This window comes from Lissotriton vulgaris, chromosome 2_1 (assembly GCF_964263255.1).
Source record: "Lissotriton vulgaris chromosome 2_1, aLisVul1.2, whole genome shotgun sequence".
NCBI lineage: Eukaryota > Metazoa > Chordata > Amphibia > Caudata > Salamandridae > Lissotriton > Lissotriton vulgaris.
This window is the reverse complement of record NC_141687.1, coordinates 717,309,562-717,330,519: the sequence shown is the minus strand read 5'-3', so window position 1 is coordinate 717,330,519 and position 20,958 is coordinate 717,309,562. Positions and strand designations below refer to the sequence as shown.

At 45.2% G+C, this 20,958-nt stretch overlaps 1 protein-coding gene across 8 annotated transcripts in view; it reads left to right on the top strand.

Moving 5' to 3' along the window:
• Positions 1-20,958, top strand: part of SCUBE2 (signal peptide, CUB domain and EGF like domain containing 2) — a 669,241-nt gene that overhangs the window by 66,647 nt on the left and 581,636 nt on the right. For all 8 annotated transcript variants that reach the window (XM_086955987.1, XM_086955986.1, XM_086955985.1 and 5 more), the window contains exon 4: positions 2,593-2,727. In XM_086955987.1, coding sequence (XP_086812113.1) covers positions 2,593-2,727 — 135 coding nt within the window. The remainder of the gene's footprint in view (positions 1-2,592; positions 2,728-20,958) is intronic.

Here is a 20,958-nt window from a genome sequence, read left to right as displayed (position 1 = left end):
CTAATAGGCTACTCCGCAACTCCCAAACGGGTTTTCGCCCAGGTCAGGGCACTGAGTCTGCTATGATAGCAGTGGTCGAGGAGGCAAGGTGCATCTTGGATTCAGGAGGATCAGTGGTGGTGATCCTCCTTGATCTAAGTGCAGCCTTTGACACTGTGGACCATAAGATCTTAATCCAACGCCTGTCTAATCTAGGAGTAGCTGGTACAGCGCTGATGAGGTTCACTTCCTTCCTGAGGAATAGAACTTTTCAAGTCTGGGAAGGCTGTGCACGCTCCAAATTAATCCCCCTCCAGTGTGGAGTCCCACAGGGCTCGTCTCTGAGCCCTACCTTGTTTCATGTGTACATGGCCCCACTGGAGGATGTGGTCACCCCCTTTGGGATTAAAGTTATTACTTGTCGTCTTGCTTTCCCAAGAGAAAGTCTGCACAGAAAACTTGTATGGCTGCCTTTCGGAAATTCATTCATGGATGAGCAGCTCACGCCTTAAATTGAATGGCGCAAAAACAGAGCTTATGCTTCTAGGCCATCAGGTAACATCTCTTCCGGATTCAATTTGGCCCTCATGCTCCCTCCACTCCTAAGAACAAACTTAAAAGCTTGGGAGTATGGCTTGAGCAAGACCTTTCTTTTAGGACACAAGCTAAAAAGACAGCTGGTATATGCGTGGGCCTGCTCCGGTCAGCCCGTAAGATCCTCCCTTTATTACCAGCTCAGTCTAGGAAGTTGCTTATTCAAGGGCTAATTCTGTCTAGATTAGGCTATAGCAATGCCCTGTTTTTGGCCGCCCCAGAATCGACTATTAACACCCTCCAACGCGTTCAGAACTCGGCAGCTAGGCTACTTACTGGCACATCTCGTAGAGTATCGGCCAAACCTACACTCAAAGCCCCCCACTGGCTGCCAATACGGGAAAGGATTAAATTCAAGTGCCTGTGCATTGCCTATAAAACTCTTCAGAACAAGGGGCCCCCTATTCTAGGGAGCTTGGTCCGCCCGAATAAGGCTATCTGGGCCTTGCATTCGGACAATGGAAATTTGACCATAGTTCAAAGAGTCAAGAAGGTTCGGACTGGAGGGCGTCGATTCTCGGTCAATACGGCAACCCTGTTAAATGCCCTCCCGGTTAGGCTGCGAACCGAACCAAGTTACTTGAAATTCCGAAAGCTCCTTAAAACGTTTCTCTTTCCTCAGGATGTGTAAGACCAAACCCTTTCTCAGTTGTCCTCTGTTCTATAGCGCTGGGACGATCCCGGGCAGCCATGCGCTTTATAAATCAAATTTCATTTCATTTCATTGCCCAGTTACTGGTTCTTATGTCTTCTTCCTCTTCACACTAATTCCTTCCCAGCAAAGATACATGCACCTCAGCGGGCACTATAAGAAGAATTTAGTAATGTGACACAAATTTCTCAGAATTTAAACTATAAAATGTAAACACTTGGTATTCAGGGTTAGAGTGTGATCCAGACAAACTTTAGACACTTATGCAACTGATAACACTAAAAATAGCTGTATTGGGCAGCCATATTGTCCTCCAAAGTAGCACTTGACTTAGCTCTGTGATGCCAGTCCTCCACTTGGTTTGAGTCCACTGCGCATTAACAAATTAATAGTGATTTTTACCAAGTCTCCCAGAAAACCTCACTAGCTTCTCTTCCATGCAATTTCCAAATTTTTAGCCAGATATTTAGTTTCAAGAGGTGGAGTGTGACTCGGTGATTGGATATAGATTCCTGAGGACTACATCTAAGAGAGATTGCCATCTCCATGGCCCACTTCCAAACGCATTTCTCTCTGGGGCAGGAAAGTGGGGTTTTTGAACTTGCATCAGCTGTTGGGACTAATTTGCAAGAATGGGATCAAGTTCACCACGTTGCTCTTCCCACCTCGGGTGTCTTTCATTGTGTGTGCTGGTGGTAGCACTGCAGAGCTTAATGTGTGCAGCCCACACTTCTACTCTGGTGCCCTCACATGTGGCACACTATTATGCACAAGTCCAAACCACTTGCCCTCATAAGGGTCACACCATCTGACCAGCATTCAGTAGTGGATTATTTCTCCTCTGGTGCAGGAGTGGTACCAGTTGAGTAGACTTCATATGTGTAGGTCAGATTGACTTCAGTTGAACTGGGTGGAAAGGGATAGTGATTATTGAAAGCGTCCATCCCTGTCACTCTTTGGAACTGCTCTAGGAAGTCCGAGGCATCCTAAGCTAGATGCTCCAATCATGGGTAGTGTAAGAGAAGTGAAAGTTGGCAAATAAATCAAAGGAACTAAAATAAAGACCAATTTTGAAGCTGAATCGCCTGTAGAGCTCTGTTCCCTGTAGGCCGCTCACAAATGCAGAACTGTAGGCAGATCACTTAAAGAATAATTATACATTTTAGGAAAATAAACTCACTATGCCATTGATATTTTTTAGGACTGGTCTTAGCTAGGCTTTCAAAGTTCTGATTTGCTGCTAAACCAGATAATGTGCCCTCATTAGCAAACTGTGATATTGAAAAAAGGTTTGTGTTGTGTGGTGTGGAGGAGGCCCCATGCACATCAACCTTGTCAATGACCTCTTGCTTATTTTTCCCCCACAGATGTGGACGAATGTCTTTTTAACAATGGAGGATGTCAACATATATGTGTTGACACAATGGGAAGTTATGAATGCAGGTGTAAAGCTGGATTTTTTCTAAGTGATAACCAACACACATGCATTCATCGGTCAAAAGGTACGTTCTCATGCAGTTTCTTAAGCTTGAATGTCAATCACAGCAACAATGATGAAATTGAAGGCGCATATGTACGCCGAAAATCCCAACAGAACTTGCAGAAAAAAACTTTAATAGGTACTATAGCACGATTACTCCAGATAATATATACTTATGTATGCATAGAATAGAAGATGCTCGAATGCTATCTCCCTTCATCTGGGGAAAATGAGGATTTGTAATTTGTAATCTCTGTTGGAGAAAATGGGGATGGTGAACACAAATGGCGTCCGAGCTTTTTGTAGCAGAATCCGTTATCTTAGATATGATACCCATCACACAACTAGATTTCTCCTTCTCCTTTTTGATTCTCATAGAAAAAAATGCTCTCCAATCTTTCCTGTGGGAGTAGGTGTAAAAGTTATGTGGTTCCTTGGAAACACAAGTACCAAGGCCCAGTTGTTTTTGAAGGCTCCCTAGAATATTCTAAAGTAATCCTCATACGATCTGCATTTGTTTATCCATTCCACCCACATTTTATGGTCTTGTATTGATTTTGAATTCTGGGTGCACTTAACAGTTCTGAAATTATTTATGATTGGAATCTAGGTAGCCTGTTGAAATTGCATTTGGTGATGTTTCAAATTGTTAAAATGTGAGAGCGATTGTATATTGAGTAGCTAAATTAGAGTATACTAATTTATTGTTTACTAATCAATTGCATTGAATAGTGGCGGTTAGATCATGTTATGAATCTGTTTGGAGCATTATGTAAATTATTCATAAGCCAAAGTAGTTTGTCATTATTCTGAGGCATGCAGTTGTCCAATGCTTCTATTGTCTGGTATGTTTTAAGGGACCAGTATCCATTATATGGAGTTGATGCCATTCTGTGAGTAGGTAGTTGTGGTAGATTTGCAACCTCCTCTCCAGGATGATTAATATGAAGATGGGAGAGAGAATAGACCTGTGTCAATTTAACATGAATGCAGGTAGTGCTGAGGTGGTAAATGATTACATGCCTATAATGCTGGGAGCCGTGAGGTACAGTCCATGGTGCTTTTAAAGGGGGGGTTGTGTGTGTGTGTGTGTGTGGGGGGGGGGGCTGTTTAACAATATAACACTATGTAACATGTCAATGGTCATTTAGGTTGGGATAATTTCCAGAGAAGGTGTACTAAATAAAAATTACATAAACACTCAATTTCTAAAAAAAACGTCCATACATATACCTAGGATTCGCTTACTCCGATTAGGATTCTGTTGCAACATCTTTATCAAGATCAACTGGACCATTATTAAACCCTTCAAAATCTGATTCCAGTCCCTCTTATCTTTTTAATCATTGTTCTCTCCTCTTGCACAACCCATTCAATGACCGCATTACACCATTCTCAGAAAATTGACTCCATCTCTGCAGTCAATGCATTATTGTCCGACGTTTATCCAGAATTAGTGCCAACACTACAAATTTATACCTCATTTTCGCTTTTTTACTTTTGGATGTCAACCCACTGTACAGTGCTTTAGTGAGCAATCCAGCATAGAAACAATCACCAAATTAATCCTTTGCACCTGATATTTCTAATGTTGTACCACAACACTACATTTCGATTTGTCTCTACTAGTTAACTGCAGGGCTTGCTCTTCACTTTGTAACACCCTAATTATTTTGTTGAATTCGGACACCCTCAAGTAGCAGTCTAAAAATACCATGGTTCTGGGAGTCTTCTGGGAAACCATTCCAATGAGATTGATATTGCCTTGGTTGGTGTATGCAACAAGAATTGACCAGTGGCATTGCCAGGGTGCCATGGGCCCTGGTGCACGCAAGAAAAGTTACTCCCAACTGCTATTTGGGGAGTAAAATAAAGCAATAATTAGGGATCAGTGGGCCCCATAGGCCTGTGGGCCCCAGTGTATATGTACCAATGACACATCTCTGGAATTGACCCATATCCAGTCCAAAGTTTTCCTTGGCGGCTTCATATAATTTGCCAGTCTTCACATACATCTCTTAATTACGCACATGCCTCCTCGGCCAACCTGTGCTTTCAGCTTCCCTTTGCAAGGCAGCCACCCACAGCAGACTCCATAATGAAATGAAAATAAATTTATAACGCGCAGAACTTAGCCCAATGGGCATCAAGGCGCCTAACATAATATATTGCATAACCATACACTGATTAATAATAGGCTTTCTCAAAATACCAGGTCTTGAGAGCTTTCTTAAAGAGGGGCAGGGATGAAAGAGCCTTAAGCTCGCAGGGGAGAGCATTCCATAGTCGGGGGGCCACTGATGCAAAGGCTCTACCTCCCCATCTTGTCTTTTTTGTGCGGGGGATAACAAGGAGTTTCAGTTGAGATGATCTGAGATATCTGCTGGGTATATAATTAGAAAGCAGAGATCCCAGTCCATCAGTCAGTCCTGCTGTAAGGGCCTTATGGACTAGGCAAGTAATTTTAAAAGAAATTCGTTGCTCAATGGGTAACCAATGAAGATTCTTCCTGGCTAACGTGGCGGAGGCGGAGCAAGGGAGGTCCAGAACAAATCTCGCTGCTGCATTCTGTGTTACTTGCAGGCGATGTACCAATCCCTTGTTAATCTCAGTGTATAGCGCATTGCAATAATCTAATCGAGATCCAACCAATGCCACCACTGTTTGTTTTCTTGCCTGCGGGGATAGGTAGTGGGCAATTCTGCGAAGGATTTTTAGAACTCCCCAGCAGGTAGCTACAGTTCTATTGATCTGTAGGCTCATGGCCAGCTCGCTGTCAAAGATGACCCCCAGGTTTCTAGCCGACTGTGAGGGGGTCGGGCAGGTTCCCAGTGATGCCGGCCACCATTCACTCGACCAGGCGTCCCTGTCCTTTCCGAATATCAGCACCTCGGTCTTGTCGCAATTCAGCTTCAAGGAATTGACCGTCATCCAATCGGCCACTGATTGCATGCAACTCCTGAAGCTGAATGCTGTGGTGCTGACAGACCGTGACAGGGACACCATGATCTGAGTGTCGTCTGCATACGACACTACCTCCATCCCCAAAGATCTTACTAGTCTAGCAAGTGGGGCCACATATATGTTGAATAGGGTCGGACTTAAAGCCGACCCTTGTGGCACCCCACATTGCAACAACTTTACAGGGGAGAGGTATTTGCCCATTTGGACCCTCTGCTCCCTAAGCTCCAGGAAGGAAGATAGAAGGTTAAGGGCGGGCCCCTCCACCCCCAGCTCCCTCAGTCGAGATGTTAAGACTGAGGGAGAAAGGGTGTCGAATGCAGCGGTCAGATCCAATAAGACCAACATCGTGGTCTGTCCTTTGTCTACCTTCATCCTGATGTTGTTGGTCACAACAGTGAGTGCAGACTCAGTGCTGTGCAGTTTCCTGAACCCATGTTGAGTCTGATCAAGAAATCCAGAAGAGTCCAGGAAGGTAGACAGATGATGGTTCAGGTGCATCTCGAGCATTTTGGCTGGGGCAGGTAGAAGAGAAATCGGTCTAAAGTTTTTTAGCACCGCAGGATCCAAGGAGGGTTTCTTAAGTAATGGCCTGACAATGGCCCTCTTCCAGGCCGAGGGGAATACCCCGTGCTCTAAAGCACTATTCATGACCTCCAGGATATGGGGAAGGAAGGTGTCCCTACATTCCTTCAGAGTTTTAAGCGGACATGGGTCCAAGGGAGAGGAGGACTTCGTCTTATTCAACAGGAGGGTAAGATTTTCAAGAGTGACAGGAGGGAAATTGGTGAGGGTCTTATCAGGATCCTTTGACCATGTTTCTAAAATAGACAAATCAGTGGCTATATGTGTTCCCAGAAGCTTCCTCTGTCCTTCCAATTGCTTGGAGATGTCTACAATTTTCGTATAAAAGAAGCTTGAGATGTTGTCACAAAGCTCCTGGGAGCCTATTATAGGACCAGGTGCCTGCAGTGAACAGAGGGAATCTACAATTTTGAAGAGTTCCCTAGATGATGTCAAGGATGTGGTAATGTTGGAGAAGTGGTCTTGTTTGGGTTTAATGACTGAGGCCTTATATATCTTTAGTGAACTTTTGTACAGCTCTCTATCCTTAGTGTCCCATGTCCTCCTCCACTTTCTTTCCTGTCTTATACATCCTTGTCTCATCAACCTAAGTTGCTCTCCAAACCACGGGGCAGAAGGTTTACGCCTCGCAGCATACCTAGGGATGGCAGGAGCTAAGATATCCACAGCCCCAGAGATGCAGTTGGCTAGTTCCGAAGCAGCCTTCTCTGGGTCTGGAGTCAGGGAAAGGGTTCCAAAAAACGGGGCAAGGGAGTCATTGGAGATATTTTTGTAATTTCGCCTACATTCTTTTGTAGAATGCTCTTTCATAGACAGCTCTGTACTAGAGGTGGTAAGTACAATAGGTACTGCTAGATGGTCGGTCCACACTAGCTGTTCCGGTGGGCCAGTCATAATCCTGGAGTCATTAGAGAAAATTGCGTCCAGAGTGTGGCCTGCTCTATGTGTGGGTTCCCTGACCAACTGTGTGAAACCGCAGGCATCTAGAGGATCAATCAGAGATGTAGTATCTTTGGAAGTGATGTCCTCTAGATGAAAGTTAAGGTCCCCTAGTATAGTGAAATGCAGTTTGCCTGCATAGGGTTCTAATAGTCTAAACAGGTCACTGCTGAACTGTGATCTCAGCCCAGGGGGCCTATACATCAGAATCCCTGAAAATGACGAGGATGGTGATGATGAAATGCAGAAGTGAAGGGCTTCAAAGGGGTCTGATAGTTTTGACAAAGCATTAGTTCTGCAGGTGATATGAGACCGGTGTAGGATAGCTAGGCCTCCACCTCTACGCTTACCTCTGTCTAATCTCTGTAAAGCATAGTTCTCTGGGATGGCTAGGAGGAGGTCATGTCCCGATGTGTCTGTGGCCCAAGTCTCTGTAATAAACACCCATGCTGGATTCCTAGCTATCACGCAATCGTGAAAGTAGATGTTATTTTGATGATGGAACGTGCGTTGATTAAATAGCCTTTCTCAACAGTGGCCTCATTACGCAGTTGGCGAGTAGACTGAGCATTGTTATTAAAATCGTGGGTAGTGGATAAGTTAGACCTACATATACCACATGAATATCCTTCTCGTAGAGCTTCCGGGGTATGCCTATGATGACAAGAGAGCGAGCTGGGTTTCATAGCAAGCAAATCTTTAAGGGTATATGAATGAGTTACCTTGGTGGAGAACTCTGGATTCCCCTTACTCAGCCCGTACTGCAGCACGTCCTCAGCGCGGACGGGCGCAGACGGGCTGGACTCTGGCTTCACTCCGGCACGAATGCGGCGCGCCCGCTGAACGCGTCCGCTGCGCGGAGCCATAGCCAGATGGTTTTATACCAGTGACTCACCCAAGATGGCCGCCGTAGTCACTTCCACCCGAGTCCCAGTAATCCCAGCCCTAAAATCGGCCGGAAACTCTGGGGGGAGGCAGCGTCAGCTAGGTAGGTAAATGTAAAGTGCAAATGCAATTTTTAAAATTAAATCAACACCCTTCACTCGGAGAGATTAGAGCGTCGCAAATTAAAAACGGCGCACTGGAGATGGGGGGGAGCGGACACACAGGGCAAGTGCTGGCAGTACAAGGGTAGTTTTAGGTTAAAAAACGAGTGCCCGGCTCAAGCCTCAGGCAAGTTATGCAGTTATGCAGTTATAGTACAGTGTTGGCCCAAGAATATATTAGTACCTTGTTGAGCTGTATATGTGCCATGTACGTAATCAAATGGGTACCATGTACCTTAAGCTTCGTGACGACCTGAAGATACAGGACCATTCCACTCCTCCACGACAACTAGACAGCAAAGGCTTCTCCTGATTGGGGCCTCATCAAGCCAATGCACATGAATGTTACAACTGCACAGATTAGTAATACAAACCTAAATTGACCAAGTGTGAGTGTTTCCATGTGGACTCTGGTCTGCCCCTACCTTGTCCAACCAGCAAAGTTACCACTTTAATAATTTGACTGAAAATTCCTCTTGCCATGTGGCAAACTACTTACTGAAGAGAGTAAAGACACTTTAATAAAACAATAAATGTACTTATGCTATTCTCCCAATTATCATCAGTGGCAAGGAGGATCACAAAACATGGATCTCCTCATTTCATCCATTACTATCCTAATATTCTTCCACAACTCATTGGTGTGAGCTGTCTTTATGCTTTAATATTTAATAATAACTCTTAGTTGCCACCTAAATCTGTAACATTACGGCCTCCAATTCTACTACTTGCTCAGGGAGCTCAACAGCGAATGTGCCGGGTTGGGAGGAACATGGCGGCGGCAGGCTAGCGGCTGCTGCGGAGCTCCCCACCCCGACACCACAATCTGTCACAACGATCGGCGTAATGATGGATTTTACCGGCTGACTATTGCAGTTTTTTGAGCGGTGAGGACAGATAATGTTTCAGTTTTCTTTTTTTCCTGCGGAAAACTGAGTTTTGTTCTCCTTCGTGTCTCCTTCGTGTCTCCCGAAAAACACTCCAGGCACTAGGACCTCGGACCCGACCGCGACCCCGGACCCAGACCTGAGGGTTGCATTGCGTCTCACGTGACGACCAGCTGTGTGTTCGGCTGGAGGCGGGAGAGTGGAACCGAGCTGGAAGCGTCGGGAGCCGCTGCAGTCTCTTGGGGGTTGCAGTGTATTTACCAACTGATGCCCACAAAAGTACGCAGTTATTCCACAGCCGAGATTATTGGCAGCGCTCAAGAGCGGCACTCATTTTCAGAGCGAAAGGACCGGTTTGTTGGAGTTGCTACCCTTCTTTGAGCCTAAGGGAACGCGAGGCTACTGGTAAGGAGGCTCTAAGTGGGAGTGGCTGCATGGAGGCAGAAGCTTTTAGTGAAGTTGAAAACCGATCTACCTGCACAGACATTAGTGTGGTTAATCCCCTTGGTAATACAGAGGGAGGTTTAAAATTGTCAAAGGGGGCCGAGTTTGGTAGTGGAGCAGTGGGCACCAGAAACCGATACCAGTTACGGTCTAAACAGGACCTCAGGAGGCAGGGGGTTTGGGAGTCAGAAGAAAACCGGGTGAGAGAGGGGCCAATACCGGTATCCCCATATAAACACAAGAAGAAGGGGGGGGCAAGAGAGGAGGGGCTGCTAAGTGTAATAAACAGCTTTTAGCTCAGAAAGGCACCCCCTCACTTAAAAGCTTTTTTAAGATCATGGAGCAGGCAGTTAACTCCGGAAAATCAACTTTGGGAGTAGGAGAAATGCCAGATACTACTATAGAGCCTGCTGTTCCAAATAAGGTTCCAAATAAGGCAGTGGAGGTAGACGAAGGGACAAACAAACTCGATATCGAGCCTCCCCTCCCCATCCTGACAACTTTACTTTTGGAGAATAGGTATGCAGCGCTGGCGCCGATCGCACATATGGAAGGATCAGAACATACTTTATCCGCTCCCCTTGAGCATGAACCGGTAGCAAGCACTGATTCTTCATGCAAGCTAGGGCCTCTCATCCCAAGTATAAATTTAGACGTAGTAAATTTGGCCACTGCCTCGTCTCCAGTATCCCCTATGATTCATACTTTATCTAATAATGGGAGCCCTTCTATCTCTCAAACTCCCCTCACAGCCTTATCTAAACCCCTTGCTAATCCTCTTCCCTCTTGTAGTACAAATAGTACTGCACATGAATCTACTCTAAACACACTAAACACCAGGGGTAGATTTGACGAAGTTCTCGGTGGAGATGAGAGGGACCGACTTGGTTGTCTATTCCAATCTCTGAGGGATGATTTGATGGATAAGTTTGCCACTTCCGAGAGTAACCAAAAAGGGCTATATGATAGATTTGATAACTTGGAAGCAAAAATGGAGGGATTAGCAGCTCGAACCTGTGTCCTAGAAAGTAAAGTTACCTCACTCTCGGAAATATCAAAGGAGAATTCTAAAGATATTAATACCCTAAAGGAGCAGAATCGTAAACTCACAATGGACATGGAGAGGTTGGAAATGCAGAGCCGTCGAAATAACGTAAGAATTCTTAAGATCCCAGAGGGGGCTGAAGTGGAAGACATTAAGGGATTTGTGTGCAGGCTACTACGGGAAGATATATTAAAGGATCGGCCAGATATAGATCTAGAAGCTGAAATTCAGCGTGTACACAGAGACCTCTTCAGACTACACTCGGACCGTAAAACCCCCGAAAAATCTTGGTCTATTTTCAGATATATACAGTGAAAGAACTTATCCTCAGCAGATGTCTCGCTAGATCCTCTCTTCAATATCGGGCCAACCCCTATCAAATTAGATCAGACCTAGGGGGGAAAACGGCTCAGAGGCAATGGGAGCTAGGCTCTAGGATGCCTGAACTTCGCTCTTTTGGAGCTCAAGTTCAAATGAAAATTCCTGCCCTACTAAAAATTATGTGGAACAATAAGATGCATAATTGTAACTACCCCGAGGAGGTAGACGAACTGCTAGATAAAATGAGAAAAATAGCCAAGTAGTATTAATTTTGGTACATAGTTATAAGTAGTGCACAACTAATTCCATAACTAATTGTATGTAAATAGTTTACAGGGAGGAGGGGACTGGTATACTCGCTAGTTCCCATAGGGGGGAAAAGAGAGAAAAGAGGGAAAAAGAGGGAAATGGAAAAGGGGAACAAAAAAAAAAAACAATATAAAAAAAAATATATATATATATATATATATATATATATATATATATATAAATAAATAAATAACTGCACATGGGCTGTCGGGGGACACAATAAACAATAGTTAATGGTTAACAATGGTCAATACATAGAGCACGGGAAAGATAAAGTTTCTAGTTAGATGTGGTGTCTTAGAGGTGGGGGGGGGGCTCTCTAGGGCGTAGACACGCCGAGCAAAAGTAAGGAGGGAGGGTTCCTCGGGGGGAGGGGGTAAAACCCTTAAAAATGTCCTCAGATTCCAGAAGTTCTTATTTTGATGGGCTGAAAAATCATTGCAGATCTCAACGAGCTACAATTACTGATTTTCGATATGGCAGCTAGCACTACAATATTATCTTGGAATTTAAACGGGATAGGGGATCGAAAGAAACAGCAAAGAGTTTGTGAGTTTCTTAAAAACACAGAAGCACACATTTTTCTCCTACAAGAAACCCATCTTGAAGCGGAAGCATGCGGTCAAGTTTTTTCTAGATTTAGGTGGGTTAAGGAGATCCTGTGTTCTAAACAGACAGGTTCCACGAGAGGAGTAGCCATTATTGTGCGGGCAAATAAGGGTATTAGGGTACAAAACTGGGAAACAGATCAGTCGGGGCGATGGCTAATGGCGGTCCTCTCTATTGGCAGTCTTACTTTTGTATGCACTGTATATTACGGTCCTAATGAAGATAATCCCAGGTTCCTTCAAAAAATAGACGAATATATGATGCTATACACAGCTCCAGTCATCTTGGGAGGTGACTTTAATCTTATTTTGGACCCTCTTCTAGACCGTACTTCTAAGGCAAAATATAACTCCCCTAACAAATCCTTGCTGGCCCTGAAAAATATTATAAAAAATTTCAATCTTCGGGAGGCTTGGAGAACTAAGCAAGGAAATCTTAGGGAATACTCTTTTTACAGTAAGAAATATAAACAATACTCTAGAATCGACCAAGTTTTTCTGTCAGATATTGTTTCAGTATCTCATATTCCAGTAGGTTTGTCTGACCATTCAGTTGTGGAACTGAAAATTGATTTTAAGGTCACCCCCCCTCTATATAGATGGACTTTGGATAGAACGATCCTTTTAGATGATGAAATTAAAAGTAAGATTAAGGGAAATCTGCAGGAGTTCTTTTTATTTAACGTACATACAGCTTCGGAACCAATGGTTTGGGACTCACTAAAGGCCTACATGAGGAGTGTCCTTGGGTCGTACATGGCCTTAAAGAGAAAGCTCACGAAAGCAAAAGATAGATCTGACCTTGAAAAGATCAAAATCAAAGAACAACAATTACAGCTTGCTGTATTGGAAGATAGGGGTAGGATCCCACTACTCGAAAAAGAGCTAAGTGAGCTACAGAGTGGCTTTAAGGCACGCGCCGACAAAAAAAATAAGGACAGGTGGGAAGTGAGCAAACTCCGAAACTTCGAGTATGGGGAAAAATGTGGTGCTCTCCTCGCCTGGAAAGCTAGAACGGAGCGGAGTAGGAATTGTATAAGTACACTAATACAGCGGGGTTCAGGTCTACCCCTGATAGAAGACGCTGACATTAGGGTCGAGGCCAGAGGTTTTATTGAAGAACTATACCGGGAGCAGAATAGCCTGGGGGAAGAAGAGTTAGAACGTTGGTGGGCCGTAAGAGAGTTACCTCAGTTGAGCAAATTGGATAAAGAATATTTAGCTACAGAGATCACTGAGGGGGAGGTACGGGCCCAACTAAAAAATATAGCTAGGAATAAGGCTCCGGGTCCAGATGGACTGCCGACCGAAAAAAAAGATGGAAAAAAAAAAGGGAGCTCAACAGGGATTTAGATTTCTTAACATGTTGGCCAAAAATTTCTTCTGTCGTTGAGGAATATTTGAGATAATTCCGTGCTTGGTAGGAGGAATTGGGAATTGTTTTAGTTGGCTAGATGATATATGGTGAAATACTGAGCTAAAAGAAGCACTTTGTTGTAAAATGCCAGGTTACCCGTGAACCCTTTTACTAGTATTATCTCAAATGAGAGCTTAAAGGCTCGTAATAAAACAGTTTAAACTACGTAGTTCAGAATTTGACCATCCAAAAGCATATTTAATGGTGCAAGGATATTCCATATGCAGATTGCATCCTTCTAGAGCCGGAACAAGGGGACAAGGCCCTCAAGTGATTCCAGTGGGGATATGCTGATAACAGTGCTTTCTTTTAAGTGTTCAAAAAATGAGCTGCAGTAATCCGCTCTGTAATGGGCCATCACTAACATCTTTTGTCATTATATCTTAGCTGGGAGTATGTTTCAAAAGGGAAGGGACTTTTACTCGTTAGTAAGGCCTGCCTGACCAGAATAGTATGTTTTGCAATCATGAATTTGATTTTTAAAACGTTAACAGAACTTAACTTCAGTGTTTAAATACATCTAGACACATTTAAACATTGACTATTAATTTACTTATTGTGATAAATTCTGAGGGGTGCCCGGATGATTTATTTTTTTCACGGGCGGCACAGCATTAAAAAGTCTAAAGACCACTGTTCTCTTCCAGGGAATCCTCCTCAATAGTCATAAGCACTAGAATATTCCCGCCCATGCGCGGGACCCCGGAAACACAATCATATATGTGCCTCATACACATCAGAGCTGAATAATGCTGCAAGGACTCCCCATTATATCATGAAAACAGGCATTAGAAACAGGGATAAACAACAATAAAACATGTTTTGAATCTGTTTTAATGCTTAACAGACAGCAGAAACTCTCATAAAGGACTGAAAGCATAGACAGCTCCCAGGCTGCATTGCAAAAACACAGTCTGAAAAGCGAACTCATAGCCACAGAGAAATAAACTGGCACCATGCCTTTAAGGCACTCATGACCCCCATCTTCCCCTCATGCCTCAGGGGTGACAGTTAGGTCAGTTGTTCTTTCCGGCTCCTTCAGGAAGGATCCTGGTTACACAGCTCCACTTCTTTCTGATTTTAGTCAGAAATAATCTGTTTTTCACAACTTTTTTGACTTACTTCGACGTCTTCCACATTCTGAAGTAAGGCTCTGTCATATTTAGACAGTTTTGGGCATTTTTAACACTCAAAATGCCTTCTCTTTTTGACGCCTGTCCTTCTTGTAGTAAAAAGAAGGCCAAGACAGACTCATGAGGTCTGTATCCTTTGTTTGCTTGAAGACCATGACCCTAACACCTGTCCTCATTGCCAAACCCTGTCCAAGAGAACCTTGAAGGACAGAGAAAGGATTTGCCTGTATGGATTGGCAGAAAAATCTTCAAGAGGAAGGTCTCCAGTGAGGAAGGGTTCCAAGAGGTCTAGGACTTCATCATGAAGCAAGACCTCTCACCCTTCTACATCAGCGTCGGGCTCGGCGCTGAAAAATCTACCACGGGTAGGTCATTTATCTAAGAAAAGACCATCGACAGCAGGCTCGCCGTCGAAGACATCGTCACTCAGGTATGTCGTCGACATCGAAGACTCTTGACCCTCCACCGTCGTCAACCCGGCGACGATTGGCGTTGAGGAACAGAAGCCCTCCGCCATCGTCAACCCGGCGACGATCGGCGTCGAGGAACAGAAGCCCTCCGCCATAGTCAACTCGGCGACGATCGGCGTTGAGGAGTAGAAGCCCTCCGCCGACGTCAGCACGACGTTCGCCGTCTAGAGCAGGTTCCCTCCATCGTCGCAAGTCCATCGGCGATCGACGTCGATGGGCGAGAGTCCTCTGCTGTCGTCAACCCGGCGACGACCCGCGTCGAGGATGGGAACTCCTCCGTCGTCCTCTCGACGACGACTAGCATTGAGGATAGACACCCCTCCGCTGTCGTCTCGACGACCTTCGACGTCGAGGAAGAGAAGCCCTCCGCCGATGTCTTCAAACCAACGTTCGACGTCGAGGCACAGAGACCCTTCACCTGGATCTGAACGGCGGCGGTCGCCGTCGGACCGACGTTTAGCGTCGAGCAGAAGGGATGTCCAGTCGGCGTCGAGGAGTAAGGAACCATCGAGACCAGTCACATCAGACCGGAGGTCGACGTCGAGGAGAAGGTCCAATTCGATGTCAAAGGGCACACGCCCGACGTCAAGGCCTGCCTCAGTGAGATCTATGGAAGGATCAGTGGTACTGGTGATGGAATCCGCTTCGCACCATTCTTCCTCTCACTCCTCGGGACAGCCTTCTACGGATCTGCCTCTCCAGAAGCAAGCAGACCTGCTCATCAGTCCCCATCACATCAAAGGCAGACTGCCTCTGCTGTGCACTTGTCTCCAAGATGGCTTCTCCCCCTGCATCACTGGAAAGATAATGGAGCGACACAGTGGATGCGGGAATATACCAGTCCTATCCATAGGTCACCTTTGCAAAGATTGGTGCAGGAAGTGAACAGGTCGAGTTTCCCTAGACGTGGCGAACGCACAGGCAGATCCCGGGAGCGAAGGCATGACCGATCGCGTTCCCCCAGATGAGAGGAACGCACAGACAGATCGCAGGGACAAAGGCATAGTTTCCATCGCAGAAGTAGGAGGACACCATCTACTTCTTCTTCAACCCGCTCGTCAAAGAGGGATTATTCCCCTACATTATCGGACAGTCCTATCTCGAGGGTGTCTCCGATAGATGATATCAACACCTACCGCGATGTGCTTCAGAGAGGGGCTCAGAAGCTCAACATCGAAATGTCCGTACCTCAGGTGGCAACAACAGTGATCTTCGAGACTCTGCATCAGAAGGCGGCGTCTCGTCCATTACTCCCCTTGGTTCCGGGGATTCTAGACCCTGTGATGAACACCTTCCTGACGCCAGCCAGGATCAAGGCGGTGCCGGCTCGAATCCAAAAGAAGTACAAACCGGCTTCTTCAGACCCTGTCTTCTTGAAGACGGATCTGCCTGCAGATTCAGTAATCGTTGCGGCAGCAAGGAAGACTCATGCTGTCACTGCATCTTCATCGGTCCCCCCCGATAAGGAAAGCAGGACCCAAGACTCTTGGGGACGTAAGGTTTGCATCTCGGCGGCTTCAACCCTAAAGGTCTCCAGTGCGGCTGTTTTGTTAGGCCGCTATGGCAGGGCCTTGTGGGACTCCTTGGACCGCTTCAAAGAGAAGCTTCCAAAAGAGGATCAGAAGGACATTGATGAGATCGTCACAGAGGGATCTCTTGTTGCAAACCAAATGATCAGCACGGCAGCGGATGGTGCTACGCTTTCGGCGCATTCTTATGCTCATGGAGTCTGCGCCAGAAAATCTTTGTGGTTGAGGCTGATGGTTCTCAAGCCTGACGCACAACAGAGAATACTAAATCTCCCATTTACTGACTTCTCTCTGTTTGGCACTCATGCAGATGAGGAGATGGGCAGAATGAAAGCAGTGCTTGACACCCTCAAGGCCGTCGGCTTGGAAAAGAAGAAAGAATTCAAATGTCGATACAGGCCCGACAAGCGCAAGGGATCCCAACAGGGTTCAAACCCCTCAATGGTCCCAGGGGAAAAAGCAGGGCAAGTCTCAATATCAGGGCCGGATATCGAACAGAGGTAGAGGTGGACACCAGCAACAGTCCTCTACCACGGCTAGAACAGGAAGAAAACCATGAGCAGTGGCTTCCTCTGGTGCTGTTGCCCACTCGAGTGGGAGGAAGTGCTTCACATCATCTGGCAGAGTTGTGCAGCATCACAAAAGATCGCTGGGTGCTCAATATACTGCGTAATGGATACACACTACGTTTCAGTGTGCTCCCAAAGGACATTCCTCCAAAAAGATCTTGTCCTCTCCAACTAAAGTTGCTCCGACAGGAGGTGAAAGCTCTTCTTCAAAAGCAAGCCATAGAAGGGGTTCCTACTTCCCAGCGAGGGAATGGAGTCTACTCTAGGTACTTTCTTGTGCCCAAAAAAGATCAGGAGCACAAGTTCAGACCTATCCTGGATCTTCGCCTTCTGAACAGAGTCATTGTGAAGGAGAAGTTTTGCATGTTGGCCCTTCATCTAATATGTCCACGTCTGCAAGCAGGGGATTGGATGTGTTCGGTGGACCTCCAAGATGCGTACTTCCACATACCCATTGCTCGGCGTCATCGCAAGTATTTGCGGTTTGTGGTCGGACGCAAACACTATCAGTACAAAGTCTTACCCTTCGAGCTCAAGTCTGCCCCACAAGTCTTTACCAATTGAATGGCAGTGGTGGCAGCCGCCCTTCACAGAAGAGGTCTGTTCATCTACCCTTACTTGGACGATTGGCTTCCCAAAGGGCCATCTCCCCGACAAGTAAGGAGCGACTTCCAAGTTTGTCTGCAGCAGTTTCACGACCTGGGCCCTCATGTCAACATGGAGAAGTCAGTGCAGCAGGCCACTCATACGATCCACTATCTAGGATCTATTCTGGATACAAACAGAGGAAGAGCATTTCCTTCGGAGGAGAGACTTTCTTCAAAGCAGAAGTGCAGAATTCTGCTCCAGACAGAACACCCAGCAGTCCGGCAAGTTGCATCTCTGCTGGTGTCAATGGCCTCCTGCATATTTCTCATCCCCAACACCAGGCTGAGAATGCGACCGTTGCAATCTGTTGGTGGGAGTCCCCTTTCACCAGTCAGTTCCAGTGTAATCGTTAGTAATGGATGCATCTCTGCAGGGATGGGGGGCATACATGGGGTGCCTTCAAATGCAGGGCTGTTGGTCCACAAAGGAACAGTCCTAGCACATAAACATGTTGGAGCTTTGAGCAGTCCACCTGGCTCTGAAAGCTTTTCTACCTTCAATCAAGTCCAACTCAGTCCTGATCCAAACGGACAACACGATCACCATGTTTTATCTAAACAAGCAGGGGGTACGTGCTCTCGCCCTCTCTCCCTGGAGTCTCAAGCGATCTGGCACTGGCTACTAGCCCGAAACCTCTCCGTAGTAGCAGTGCCCCTTCCAGGAGAGCAGAATGTCAAAGCAGACGTGCTCAGTCGACACTTCAAAGATCAGCCAGACTGGGTGCTATACGACGAGGTAGTGGCAGATCTTTTCCATCAATAGATTTGTTTGCAGACGACAAAAACAAAAAATGCCACGCCTTCTCATCCAGATTCCACCGTCCAGGGACAAGGGGGAATGCTCTTTTGATGGATTGGCCAGGGACATTTGCCTATGCCTTTCCTTCTCTGCCTTTGATCCCGAAGGTGGTGTCCAAGCTCATCCGATCCAACATGAAAATGATTCTGATAGCTCTAGACTGCCCGTGGCAGTGGTGGTACCTGGACCTTCTTCAGTTGTCAGTGCTCTCACAAAGGAGACTACCTTGCAGAGCGGACCTACTGACCAAGATGGACGGGAAGATTCTCCATCCCAGCCCAGCCTTCCCTCACTGAACTTGGCAGCATGGCTTCTGAAGTCCTTCAATACAGACACTTGAAACTGCCACAAGATTGCATGCACATTTTAAAAGAGGCTAAGAGGCCCTCCACAAGAGTGTTATATGCTTTCAAGTGGAAGAGGTTCTTCCTTTGGTGTGTTGAAAATCACTTTGACCCTACGAAGGGGCAGGAGGATGTCATTCTTCCTTACCTTCTGTATCTAGCTAAAGCAGGTTTGAAATATGCTTCAATCAGGGTTCATTTGTCAGCCATTACTCTGTACAGAAAGTCACCCAACCAACCTTCCTTTTTCCAAATGCAGGTGGTTAAGGACTTCTTACAGGGGTTGAAGAAAGTATATCACCCTGTTCGAAACCCTTCTTCTCCATGGGAGTTGAATCTGGTGCTGTCCAAATTAATGGGTCCTCCTTTTGAGCCCATTCACAAGGCTTCTTTACAGCAACTGACGTGGAAGGCCGCTTTTCTGGTAGCGATAACATCAGCGCGCAGAGTAAGTGAAATCCAAGCGCTGTGTGCAAAAGAGCCGTACACCGTTTTTCACCATAACAGTTGTATTACGGGCTCACCCTTCTTTTCTGCCTAAGGTTGTGTCTTATTTTCATATTAATCAATCAATCTCCCTGCCATCCTTTTTTCCAAACCCCGCGACTCCTGCAGAGAGGTTGCTGCATTCCTTTGACCTCAAAAGAGTGCTTCAATTCTATCCAGAGGGTACCAAGGGCATAAGAAAAACTGATCCATTATTCTTGAATTATGGTGCCATGAGAGCAGGCTTCCCAGCCTCTAAAAGATCCATTTCCAGATGGATCGTGTCTTGCATAAAATTGGCTTACCTGCTGGCTAAAAAACCCTTGTTGTTGTCGCCTAAAGCACACTTCACTAGGGGGAAAGCGGCCACAGTGGCTTTCTTGCATGATGTTCCAATGTCAGAAATTTGCATGGCTGAAACCTGGAGATCAGTTCACACCTTCACAAGGCATTACTGCCTAGAATTCGATTCCAGGGCTGATACTCAAGTGGGCCAAGCCTCCTTGAGGAATCTTTTTTTCGGATAGTGTTCTATCTGTTCCAGGCTTGGTTATCTAAGCTGATTGGTTAATTTACCGTTATGTTCCTTTGCCCGCAGGGCAATGAGGTGAGGCTCGCTATTCTATTCTAGTTCTTATGACTATTGATGAGGATCCCCTGGAAGAGAAGGATTAGTTACTTACCTGTAATCCTAGTTCTCTTCCAGGGGTATCCTCATCAAAGTCATAAGCAACCATCCCGCCTCCCCGGGCAAAGGATTCTTGTATTTTTAAAGGTATTGTCAACTCTTTGTGCCATGGCTTTTTGAGTCACTGCAAGGAACAACTGATCTAACTGTCACCCCTGAGGCATGATGTGAAGATGGGGGTCATGAGGGCCTTAAAGGCACGGTGCCAGTTTATTTCTATGTGGCTATGAGATAGCTTTTCAGTCTTTTTAGACTGTGTTTTTGCAATGCAGCCTAGGAGCTGTCTATGCTTTCAGTCCTTTATGAGAGTTTCTGCTGTCTGCTAAGCATTAAAACCGATTCAAAACATGTTTTATTGTTTGTTTTTCCCTGTTTCTAATGCATGTTTTCATGATATAATGGGGAGTCCTTGCAGCATTATTCAGCTCTGATGTGTATGAGGCTGCAGTTGCTTATATATTTTATATATATATATATATATATATATATATATATATACATATATACATATATATATATATATATATATATATATATAATAGAAATGTATATATTATAGAAATAATAGCAGAGTGAACGTCATATATATATATATATATATATATATATATATATATATATATATATATATATATATATATATATATATATATATATATATAGAAATGCATATATGTGGGGCACATATATGATTGTGTTTCCGGGGTCCCGGGCATGGGTGGGAATATTCTAGTGCTTATGATTTTGATGAGGATACCCCTGGAAGAGAACTAGGATTACAGGTAAGTAACTAATCCTTCTTGAACCATTATTGGCGGGCAGCCAAATGTTTGTATGTTTAAAAAAAAATGTATTTGATCCTCTGCTGAACATCAAAATTACTTGCAGTTTGGGGTAATGTAAAATGTCAATAGATATATTCACATGTAACTATTTTAATTAACTATTTTAATGTTTTTTTAATGAAAGATGTAAAAAAATGGTCGTATAAAATGTTTTATTAAACTTTTGTAAGACCTCATCTGC